The following is a 10,949-nucleotide window of genomic DNA, read 5'->3' on the forward strand; positions in this document are numbered from 1 at the left end:
CCGCTCTGCAGGGCACACAGGCTGAGCCCAGGCCCAGCAGCTCTGGGAACACCCCGAGCAGAGCAGCTGAGCAGGGCAGTGGTGCCTCTGGGTGTAAACCCCGTGTCCCCCCAGCCCGCGGTGCTGGGCAGGACGTGCGAGCAGGGAGCGCAGGCACCTCGGTGACCACGCGTGGTCTCACCCCAGCTCCCCGAGCTGGGAGTGCTGACACGGGCTCAGACCAGCCCTCTATAAATATCTGAGCTCTGTGACTGCACACTTTGGCCTCAGGCTTCCTGCAGGCACCCAGAAACCCTCTGGTGCTTGGGAGGTCCCTGGAGAGTGAGGTGCTGCCTTCTGAGTTAGTGTCACTTTGTCACCCCCGTCCCCATCAGGAACTGGGGGGGGGGAACTCATCAGGGTCCCTCTTCTTCGTGTCTAGAGGCCCTGGGGAATGGTGGCTCCCAGCAGCCTCCCCTCAGCCCTTGGAGCTGGGTGTGCAGGGCTGAGGCTCCCCCAGGATGGAAGTGGGAGACCCCCTGGTGCCTCTCGTGGGATCGGGGCAGCACCCCGGGCTGAGTGGGTGCAGCTGCTCTCCCCTCTCCCTCACTGTCCAGGCTCCTGCTCCTGACTCTGTATTCCCAGGGGAATGTGCCTCAGCTGCCAGCTGGGCACTAAACAGAATTTCCCTGTGGTTTCCTGGGCCAGAAGGAGAGCTGGGGCTGATGAAACCAGGGGGGCTGGCAGGGGACACGGGTGCCCCGGTCTGTCGTGCCAGGAGGAAATTGCAAAGCCAGGGTTGGCACTGCAGCTGCACCAGCCCCAGACAGGGCACGGGGGGTGGGGGGGAGCCTGGTGCCAGCTCAGCTTGGAGCACCCGGTCCTCAGGAGTTTCTTATCCCCCACTTCCCTCACAAGCAGCTGGAGTGTGGAGGTGTCAGGGGCTGCCTGGAGCTGCCAGCTCCTCTCCAGGGCACTCACCTGGGGGCTGCTGCCCTTGCTCCTGCTGCAGGACCCCGAGGTGTCCCCACAGGAGTGACCACGCTGGGTTCATCTCAGCACCCCGACCCTGCCCCGCTGGGTGCCCTCTGTGCTTCCGCTCCCCCAGTCTGGGCCGAGGATTATCCCGGGGATAATTAGGTGTTAATCACTAATGCCTGGGCAGGCCAGCTCAGCCCAGTGCCCCGGGGGTCACACCAGCACGATCCCCAGGGGCAGGAGGAGGGGCTGGGAGGTGGTACATGATGAGACAGATGCCCACGGTGGGCTAGAGGGAATGGCCTTAAGCTGAGGAAGGGCAGGGTTAGATGGGATATTGGGAAGGAATTGCTGGCTGGGAGGGTGGGCAGGCCCTGGCACAGGTTGGGCAGAGAAGCTGTGGCTGCCCCTGGATCCCTGGAAGTGTCCCAGGCCAGGTTGGACGGGGCTTGGAGCACCCTGGGCTGGTGGAAGGTGTCCCTGCCCATGGCACTGGATGGGCTTTGAGGTCCCTCCCACCCCAAGGTATTCCATGATCCCGGGAGGTTGAGCTGCCCCCAGGCTCCGGGCTGCCAGATCCCTGGAGTGCTGTGGGGGTGCAGGGCCTGTGCTGGGAACTCTCAGCCGTTTGTGCTGCCGTGGGACCGGGGTGCAAACAGGGCTGTTTGTGACCCACGTTTCCGGTGTGAAACCTGACATCAGCCCAGCTGCTCGGGGCGCTTACCCCGGCTGGCACCGCTGCTCACCCCACACCCTCACGGCCCAGCTGATCCCAGAGGGCCAGGAGCTGCTGGGGACAGGACCCTCCTCAGTCCGAGCAGGAAGGACCTGCCGGGCCCCTCAGGGTGGAGGTGGCGTCACCAGCGTGTCCCCACATGGGAAAGGGCTCGTCCTTCCTCTCTGGGTTTTCCTCCCAGGCTGGGCCCCTGGCGCGCGTTCCGGGGGGGGGGGAGATGGAAAGTGTGATGGGGCAATTTAAATTTTCCTTACTCTCAGCACTCCCTCGAAATGGAATTTCTGTCTCACGTGAAGTGTCAGACGAGGGGGAAATTCCCCTCCCGCCCGTGACAGCCCTGACTGTCTGTGGCATCCCCAACCTCCCCCGTGGGGCTGAGCCCCCCTTGCATCCCCCCTGTCCCAGGGCTCCCGTGCCTCCTCCGTGGGGTCCAGCCATGGTTCCTGTGCTCCAGGGGTCCCTGCACACCCCAGGGCTGTGTTTCCTTAGCTATCACCCTCAGTGTGATGGGAGAAAGAGAGGAAGGGGGGCTGGAGCCTGTGGCTCATAAGTGTTTTGGGGGTAGTGGACAGTGGGTTGGGGGACAGTGCTGTGGGGGACAGGCCTGGCCCCCAGGCTGCCCCCTTTGTGGAGGGCTGAACTCTGCTGGCACAGAAGCAGCAAGCTGGGCTGTGGGGTGCTGGCAGCATCCCCGTGCTCTGCCCCTGCTTGTTGGAGGCAGTGCTGGGGGGCAGGATGAGGCCCCTCCAGTGCCAGGGCAGGTCGGGCAGCGCCTCTGCCGCCCCAGCTGCCTCCCCTTCATGTGGTTTCCTCCTCCCTGGTGCAGTTGTGAGTGAGGGGGTACAGCACCCACTGAATTCTGCATGCCCAGGGGAGCAGGGGCCACCTGCAGCCGCAGGATCTGCCATCGGGCAGAGCCGTTGGCCGCTCCTCGGGGAGCCCCTCGTGCCCCCCAACACTGCGGGGGCTCCTGTCCACAGGGTCCTCCACGTCTGCTGGGGCCCCTGTGGCTCCTCTTGTTCTGTGTTCCCCCCCCAGGGCTGCGTGGGGCCAGGGCAGAGCTTCCCTGGGGTGGGGATGGGGATGGGGATGGGGATGGGGATGGCTGCTCTGCCATCTCCATGGTCAGCAGGGCTGAGGGCTCCTGGCAGGGACAGGGCACTGACCCAGCTCTGGGTCTCTTCCAGGAGCGCAAGTCGTACAAGTGGAAGCAGCTGCTCTTCTTCTTCACCTTCATCACGTTCGCGTTCGCCGTGTGTGTGTATTTCCACCACAACTGGTACTGCGGGCCCGGAGGTGAGGGGAGGGGCAGGGGGGCTGTGTGCAGAGAGGGACCCTCATGGGATCCCTGAGGCTGGAATAGCCCTCCCAGCCCACGGATCCCCCTGTGCCCCATCCCCACCTTGTCCCCCAGCCCAGAGCACTGAGTGCCACGGCCAGGCCTGCCTTGGACACCTGCAGGGCTGGGCACTCCAAACCTCCCTGGGCAGCCCCTGCCGATGTTTAATCACCCTTTCAGTGAAGAAGTTCCTCCTCGTGTCCAAAAATTCAGTCCCAGAAACAACTGAGATCATCAAGTCCAACCTGTGACTGATCCCCACCATGTCAACTGGGCCATGGCACAAGTGCTCCTAACTCCTCACACTTCTTCCTGATGTCCAGTGCCCTCCTAATGTGATGCCTCGCTTTCCAAATCCCATCCTAGGGGGGCTCCTCTGGGAGGGCTGGTGTCTGGCCTCACTGCTGTGTTCCCTCCTGCAGTGTACACCGTCTTCGCCTTCCTGGAGTACCTGGTTGTCCTCTCCAACATGGCCTTCCACATGACTGCCTTCTGGGACTTCGGCAACAAGGAGCTGGTGGTGAGCTCGCTGCTGGAGGACAAGCACTTCTAGCCAGCCCTGCTGCTGGGAACTGCTCTTCCTGGGGGAGGCAGAGAGCCCCTTCCCTCTCCTGCTGGGGCAGGGTGTTTGCTGTGGAGCCGCTGCAAGGCTCCTCCCGGGATCATGGGCCCCCCAGGGATCCTCCCGGGATCATGGGCCCCCCGGGGATCCTCCCGGGATTCTGGGCCCCCCCGGGAACCTCCCGGGATCATGGGCCCCCCGGGGATCCTCCCGGGATCATGGGACCCCAGGGATCCTCCCAGGATCATGGGCCCCCCGGGGATCCTCCCGGGATCATGGGCCCCCCGGGGATCCTCCCGGGATCATGGGCCCCCCAGGGATCCTCCCGGGATCATGGGCCCCCCAGGGATCCTCCCGGGATCCTGGACCCCCCAGGGATCCTCCCGGGATCCTGGGCCCCCCGGGGATCCTCCCGGGATCCTGGGCCCCCCGGGGATCCTCCCGGGATCCTGGACCCCCCAGGGATCCTCCCGGGATCCTGGGCCCCCCGAGTGTCTGTGCATGGTCCCTGGCTGTGCCTGCAGCCCTCATACAGGGAAGCTGGGGGCTCTTCCCAGGGCCCCCCTGCTCCAGCTCCCTGCCAGCTGTGGGAGGGCAGGACAGAGCAGGGCCAGGGACCTGCTGCCTGTTTCTTTGGGGTGTGCTCCGGGCAGAGCAGGATTCTGCTCCTGGCACTGGGGCACGGGGGGCTGGCCCTGCCCTGCTTGGCCTGGGGGTCTCATGGTTCCTCCCCCAGGCTGGGGGTCTGGGGACAAGAACTCAGAAAGGGCTGGTGGCCCTTTGGGCTGGCTCTGGGCACTGCTCTCCCATGGGACTGGGGCAGGATCCCAGCCCATCCACGCCTGAGTTCCCGGGAGGGGAGCGGGGAGATGCCGGCCCCTGAATGGACTGCGTGGAGTGGGACAGGAGCACCGGGGGCACAGCAGCTGTGGGAGCATCCACACTCTCCTTCCTGCCTTTCCCAGAAACCCCCCAGCAGCTCAGGCTGCTCCCAGGGGGCTGTGCCCCAGTTCCAGCCCAGTTTGGGGAGGAAGGGCAGGGGTGCTGGTGCTGGAGGTCCCTGCTCTGATATCCACATGGATTCCCCTGTGCTGTGGGGCTGGAGCTGGGAGCTGCTGGGGTCCAGCAGTGCCCCCCCTGTGTGGGCTCTGGCTGTGAGGTCACCGTGGGCACGGCTGGGTGGGAGCTGGGGGCTGGCAGCATCCCCAGGCTCCTCCTGGCAGTGCTGCTGGAAGGGGCTCCTGGAGCTGACGTGGTTTTGGGGAGCTCTGCTCTTGTCAGGGCTCATCCCACCCCACACCCAGCCGGGAAGGACCCTCCTTGCCCTTCCCCACTGAGAGTCCCCGGGGATGTCCCAGTGCTCATCCCTGCACTCCCAGGGCTGGGCAGAGCCTCCTCCAGCGGGAGCTGCGGGCCCTGGCTGAGCTGGGGCCGGGCTGGCTCCGGGGTGCTGCTGCGTGTCCATCATCAGTGTCCCCATCCACGGGCCCCATCCGTGTCCCTGCATGTGTGTGATGGCTTTGGGTGGAAATAAAGCACTGAGTATTTTTGTGAGCTCTTGGCAGACTCCACATCCACACCACTCCCAGCGGCATGGCCAGCGCATCCCAGCCCGGCCCAGGACCCCAAACCAGGGTGGGAACCGGAGTGGGATGCGGGACGTGGACCCTGGGAACTGAGACTGGAATGTGGGATGTGGATCCCAGGTGTTGAAGCTGGGGTGTGGGATGCTGATCCCTGGTGTCGGGGCTGGGATGTGGGATGTGGATACTGGGTGTCGAAGCTGGAATGTGAATCCTGGATGCAGGATGTGATTGCTGGGGTGTGGGTTCCGACTCCTGCCTGGGCTGGGGCTGGGATGTGGGACATGGCTCTGGGGTGCTGGATGAAGCCAGGGAAAGCTCAGCCAGGCTGGGAGCCAGCCAGGATCCGGGCTGGAGGCGTGGGACTCCCGGACTGAGCCCACCCCGCAGCTGGCGGCCCGTTCCCCACCCAGCCCCGGGGGCGCTGGCTTGGCTGCGACCCTGCAGATCCTGTGGATGCTGCATTCCAAGGGCCGGCTCAGCCCCGGGACGGGACCTGCAGCCAGGAGGGCTGGGGCGGCACTGCCGGGGGCCGGGGCTGGGCAGGGGCAGGGAAGCTGCCGGGGGCTCCGTTCCCCCTGCCCCGGCCAGGGCGGCCGTGGTGGGGCCCTGACCTCGCTGGGGCCGGCCCGGGAGCAGCTGGGAGGGAACCAGCCATGAGCTCATCCCTTTGCTGGGGCCGGGGCCGGGGCAGGGCTGTGTCCCGCTCGCGGCATCCCAGGGTCCCCACCTCGTCCCAGCAGCCGCTTCTCCCCTGGAACCCCCCGCTGCTCGGAGAGCAGGACGTGGCCCTGGGGACGCCCCACCGTGGGAGCAGGACGTGGCCCTGGGGACACCCCACCGTGGGAGCAGGACGTGGCCCTGGGGACACCCCACCGTGGGAGCAGGACATGGCCCTGGGGACACCCCACCGTGGGAGCAGGACGTGGCTGTGGGGTCCCCACAGCGGGAGCAGGACATTTCTTTGGATCCCCGATGGATTTGGCGCAGCCGGGACCCACAGCCCGTTGTTGTGAACCCCCCGGGCCGGGCCGGGCCGGGGCTGTGTCCCCTCGCCGGGGGCTCCCAGGGTGGGGGGCCGGAGGGAGCAGGCTTTGCCCCGGCTTACCCCGGGGGCTGCCCCAGGCGGGGCCGTGGGAGGGGGCCGTGGCCGGAGCCCCCCCCGCCCGCGGCTCCATCGCCCACGCCGGCCCGGCAGCCGCGGCCCCGGCCGGGAAGCGGCAGCGGGAACAAAGGCGGCTTGTGGCGGGCGCCGGGTCTCTGCCCTTCCTGCAGGAAGGCCCCGGGGCCGGACAAGGGGCCCGTGTCCCGGCTCTGGGGCCCTGCCAGGCCCCCCCGGATCCGCCAGCACGTGCCGGGGGGGCTGCGAGGGGGCGAGAGCGGCCGGGGATGCCACCGGACCCTCGCTGCCACCATGGTCAGCCACGGGAGCCGGGGACCCCCGGACACCCCTGGGCGTGGGGACACAGGGGTCTGCCCCGGGGAGCGTCCTCACGCCTGGGAAAGGTGGAGAGCACAAGACTCAGTGGAAACGGGCGGGTCTTTATTTGAGAAGCAGCTCGGGGGGCAGCTGGTTACGGGAGTCCCACTGCCCTGCGGAGCTCCGGCACGGGAATTCCCTGCTCTGGCTGTGCCAGCTCCGCTCGCCGCGGGGCCGGACATCCCCAGCACAGGGGTCACCCCGAACCCCCCCAGGAGCCCCTGGCATTGCCCCTGCAGCAGGACAGGGCCGTGCCGGGGCTGTGCCAGGGAGATGCTCCGGGATGGGCGGGCGCTGGGGCTGGCACAGAGGGCCCGGGGGGGCCCCTGCACACCCCGCTGGTGCAGGGGTGGGGATGGCAGGTCCCTGTGGGGTGCTCAGGGCAGGAGCAGGTTTGGCCACCCCGGGCACCCCTCCTAAGGAAGCATCGCTGTGCCAGGGCCGGAGAGGTGTCACCCAAAGGAACGCTGACAGCCAGGGCCGGCGGGCCGGCGGGGCTGGGGGGCCCTGAGGGCTGGGGGAGCCCCGGTGCCCCCGGGGCAGGCGGCCAGTTAGTGCAAACAAGGTCTGTATTATTAAAGCTGGCGGCGTCGGGCTGGCGGCCCCGGGCCCACTGAGGAGCAGCACCGGGGCGGGCGGGGGGCACGTGGTGGTCTTGGGGAACGGCGGGGCCGGGGCAGGGGCAGGATCGTCTCTCGCTTGCCCTGTCACAAGAGGACACAGGGCTTCTTGGGCTTGGCCGGGGCGGGGTTGAGCACGGCCCGCACGGCCTCGGTGAACACATCCTTGATGCCCTCCTGGTTGAGCGCCGAGCACTCCAGGTACTTGACGGCACGGATCTGCTTGGAGAGGCTGATGCCCTGCTGGGTGGTGATGGGCGCCTGGTTCTGCTCCTTGAGCCGCTTCATGGTCTCGGGGTTGTTCCTCAGATCCTTCTTGGTGCCGACGAGCAGGATGGGCACGCTGGGGCAGTGGTGGCACACCTCGGGGTACCACTTGTGCTTGACGTTCTCGTAGGAGGGCGGGCTGGCGATGGAGAAGCAGATGATGAAGACGTTGGTCTGGGGGTAGGAAAGCGTCCGCAGGCGGTCGTACTCCTCCTGGCCGGCCGTGTCCCACAGGTTTAAGTTTATAGTCCTGCCGTCCACCGTGTTCTGGGCGCTGTAGTTGTCGAACACGGTGGGGATGTACTCCTTGGGGAAGGCGTTGGTGGTGTAGCAGATGAGCAGGCAGGTCTTCCCCACCGCCCCGTCACCCACCACCACGCACTTGATGCTCTGCATCCTGGCGTCCCTCGCGTCCCCTCAGCAGGCTGTGGAGAGGGAGAGGGTCAGGGCTGGCTGAGGCTGAGTCACCCCCCTGCTCGGACACCCCGGGGCCAGACGGTGCAGGGGGACCACAGTCCACTCAGCCTTGGTTCCCCCTCCAGCCCACAGCCCGGATGAGCTCCCTGGCCAGGCACGTCCCCCCAGCAGCCCCCGAGGTGTGCAGAGACCGCCCAGTGGGGACCCACCTGCCCTGACCCATGGATGAGACCTGTGCCAGCATGGCTGGCGTGCACGGGGCCCACACTGACCCCAGGCTGACGTGTCCATGCCAGCCAGGCTGTGGCAGCATCCTTTGCCGTGCCATGCCATGCCATGCCATGCCCTGGAACAGGGCAGGGAGCAGGGGCAGGGCTGGGCTGTGGCAGCGTGTGGGACACCACAGTGTGCCCCAGCCCCAGTCCTGCCCACACTGAGCGGGGCCAGGGCCGGTCCTGGCGGGGCAGAGGCCAGGTTGGTGCCAAGCCCCGGGGCCGACATCCGCCCCAGCAGCTGTGTTTATCCCGATCCCGGCACTTCCCTTCCTCGGCTTCCCTCTGCAATTCCCATTAAGGGCCGCATCCTGCTCCCCTTCCTGCCGCTGAGCCCAGCCCAGCTGAGCTGGGGACACCACACGGAGCTGGGCAGGAGGGTGTCCACCCCCTGGGGCGGGCAGCCCCTTTCCCACTGGGATCTGGCCATGGGCAGCTGGTGCTCACTGGAGGGATCCCAGTGGGAAGGTGGGAGCCCCGGCTCGAGTGGCACCACGATGGGAGGGAGCAGAGGTGCCAGGGCGGAGAAGCCGCAGTCCCAGAGCCCCGGGCTGGGGGTTCCCCTTCCCCAGAGCCCCCCGGGGCTGCAGGGCCGGGAAGGGGGGATGGGGCTGAGCCCCTGCCCCAGCCCTGCCGGCCCCTGCCCCCCTCGGATGGGGAAGTCGCTCTTCCTCTTCCCGCCCTGACACGCGGCTTCCTGCGCGAGGCTGCGCCGTGACCCCCGCCCTGCCTGGCCACCAACACCCCACCGGGGCCACCGACACCCCGCCGGGCCTCAGTGTCCCCCTGCAGACCCACTGCCATGGCAGGGGACCCCCAGAGCCTCAGCGTGGGAACGGGGAGCAGCGGGGCTGGCGCAGGGTCCCCACCCCCAGCAGGAAGCTGCTCGTCCAGAGCAGGATCCCAGGGGGGTCACAAACAACCCCCGGCCCTCTCAGCCTCCTCTCTGGGAGAAAACTCAGCCTGGAGGGTTCCTCGCACCGGTTTGCACCAGTGCAGTGCCCCAGGGCCTGGGGGGCTCAGCCTGGGGCAGTCCAAGGTCACCAATGCTCCCAGCACCCGCGGGCACCCCAAGGTCACCACCCCAAGGTCACCGGTGTCCCCACGGGCGCCCCGAGGTCCCTGTAACTATTTGCCTGCTGGGTAGCCATCCTACAACACACACACTCAGTGGGGCTCAGCTAAGTGTCCCCACTGCCCCCCAGTCTGGGGTCCCCTGGCTGCCAGAAAGGGCTGGTTGAGGGTGGGGCATTGGGAATCCCCTGGACTGGGAGCCAGCAAGGCTCACCCAGCTGAGGTGGCACTGGGAGGGGTCCCAGAGCAGCCCCAGACACCAGGGCAGGGAGGGCGGGGGCAGCTGAGCAGGGGCCCCCAGGGGGAGGACAGGGAAGCCACCGTGGCCAGAAATGGGGGTGGGGGGCAGCTCGCCTGAGGCACAAGGAAAGGGACAAAGCAGTGCCCCCCTGCCCACAGCTCCCCATCCCTCGGGGAGCAGAGTGACCCCCGAGCACCAGCTCTGGCCTTGTGACAATCCCACTGAGGGACATGGCAAACATGGCTTACCCTGAACCCAAACCCTGCACCCCCAAACTGGCCACTGGCACCCTGGGATGAGCTGGCACCATCCCCATCCCCATCCCAGGAAAGGCCCAGGCTGAGTCAGCGGGGCTGAGGAAGGGGATGGGGCACATGAGGAAATGCTCGTGCCCATGAGAGCATCCTGTGGGGAAAGGGGGAGAAGGAGGAGGGGGAAGGGACAGTGGGCAGGGGGCCATTTCTCCATCACCCAGCAGCTCTGGGGCCGTGGAACCCCAGAGTGGCCCCAGGTTTGTACCAGCACCCAGCAGATGTGGGCACACGCGGTGCCCGTGAAGGGGCCGTGGTGGGATCCTGGCGCTCACACGGGAAGGTTCTGGCAGTGCCAGCGCCAAGTACGAGGTGCCAGTGGCACGAGGAGGGGACCTGCAGGCACGGCTGTGCTGCCCACACGCACAGGGCAAACGTGAGTGTGCCCCCCGGCCCTCCACCCCAGCCCCCCTGCTGCCAGCTCTGACAAGGCCAGCTCTGTTCTCCCAGCACATCCACAGCCGGCAGCACCTTTAACCCCTTCTGCCCCCCAGGAATGCTCCGTGGGGCTGAGGGGCACAGCCCACGGGGGGCACAGCCCGAGGGGGCACTGCCCCTTCCCAGCCCCACGGGAGGGGACCCAGAAGAGGAAGAGTGGGAGCGAGGAGGGGGCTCAGCACCCTGACCCCAGCGGGACCGGGGCCACTCCCCACGCTCAGACCTGGATGCTGGAGAGAGGCTGGGGGTGGGCAGGGGGGCTGTGGGTGATGCACGGCGATCCCCCCTCCACTCTCCCTCTCCCCGGGACGGGAAAAGCGACTCATCTCTTCTTCAGCAGAAAGGGGAAGCAAAACCCTCCGTCAGAGCTCCCAGCCGGGGCAGCCCCCGGGGGTTTCCGCCAGGGGAGCGGAGCAGCCGCTCCCGTGGGGTCCCCTCCCACTGCCAGCACCGTCCCACGGCCCCCAAACCCGACCCCACCTCCTCACACTGACCCTTCACCCCCCAGACACCCCCTGGGCCCCACAGCCCCTGCACACCCCACACCCCAGAGCCCACGCCGTGCCCCACTTGGGGCCCCTGGGCCCACCCTGGGCCCCCCACCCTCCCCGGACACCCCTCCCTGGCCGGCGGGTCCATCGCAGACAGACAG

At 67.7% G+C, this 10,949-nt stretch overlaps 2 protein-coding genes across 3 annotated transcripts in view; one reads left to right on the top strand and one right to left on the bottom strand.

Moving 5' to 3' along the window:
* PGAP2 (post-GPI attachment to proteins 2) overlaps positions 1 to 3,714 on the top strand; it is a 14,775-nt gene extending 11,061 nt beyond the window's left edge. For both annotated transcript variants that reach the window (XM_027908528.1, XM_027908529.1), the window contains exons 4-5: positions 2,881 to 2,989; positions 3,455 to 3,714. In XM_027908528.1, the coding sequence (XP_027764329.1) occupies positions 2,881 to 2,989; positions 3,455 to 3,585 (240 nt within the window). In that variant the 3' untranslated portion in view covers positions 3,586 to 3,714. The remainder of the gene's footprint in view (positions 1 to 2,880; positions 2,990 to 3,454) is intronic.
* A 3,008-nt stretch (positions 3,715 to 6,722) lies between these two features.
* The window catches only part of RHOG (ras homolog family member G), an 8,524-nt gene continuing 4,297 nt past the window's right edge, over positions 6,723 to 10,949 (bottom strand). The window contains exon 2 of the mRNA XM_027908530.1: positions 6,723 to 7,969. Coding sequence (XP_027764331.1) covers positions 7,365 to 7,940 — 576 coding nt within the window. The 5' untranslated portion in view covers positions 7,941 to 7,969 and the 3' untranslated portion in view covers positions 6,723 to 7,364. The remainder of the gene's footprint in view (positions 7,970 to 10,949) is intronic.

Source organism: Empidonax traillii, unplaced genomic scaffold (genome assembly GCF_003031625.1).
Source record: "Empidonax traillii isolate 1590-97213 ecotype Southwest subspecies unplaced genomic scaffold, ASM303162v1 scaffold1741:size165889, whole genome shotgun sequence".
Taxonomy (NCBI): Eukaryota; Metazoa; Chordata; class Aves; order Passeriformes; family Tyrannidae; genus Empidonax; species Empidonax traillii.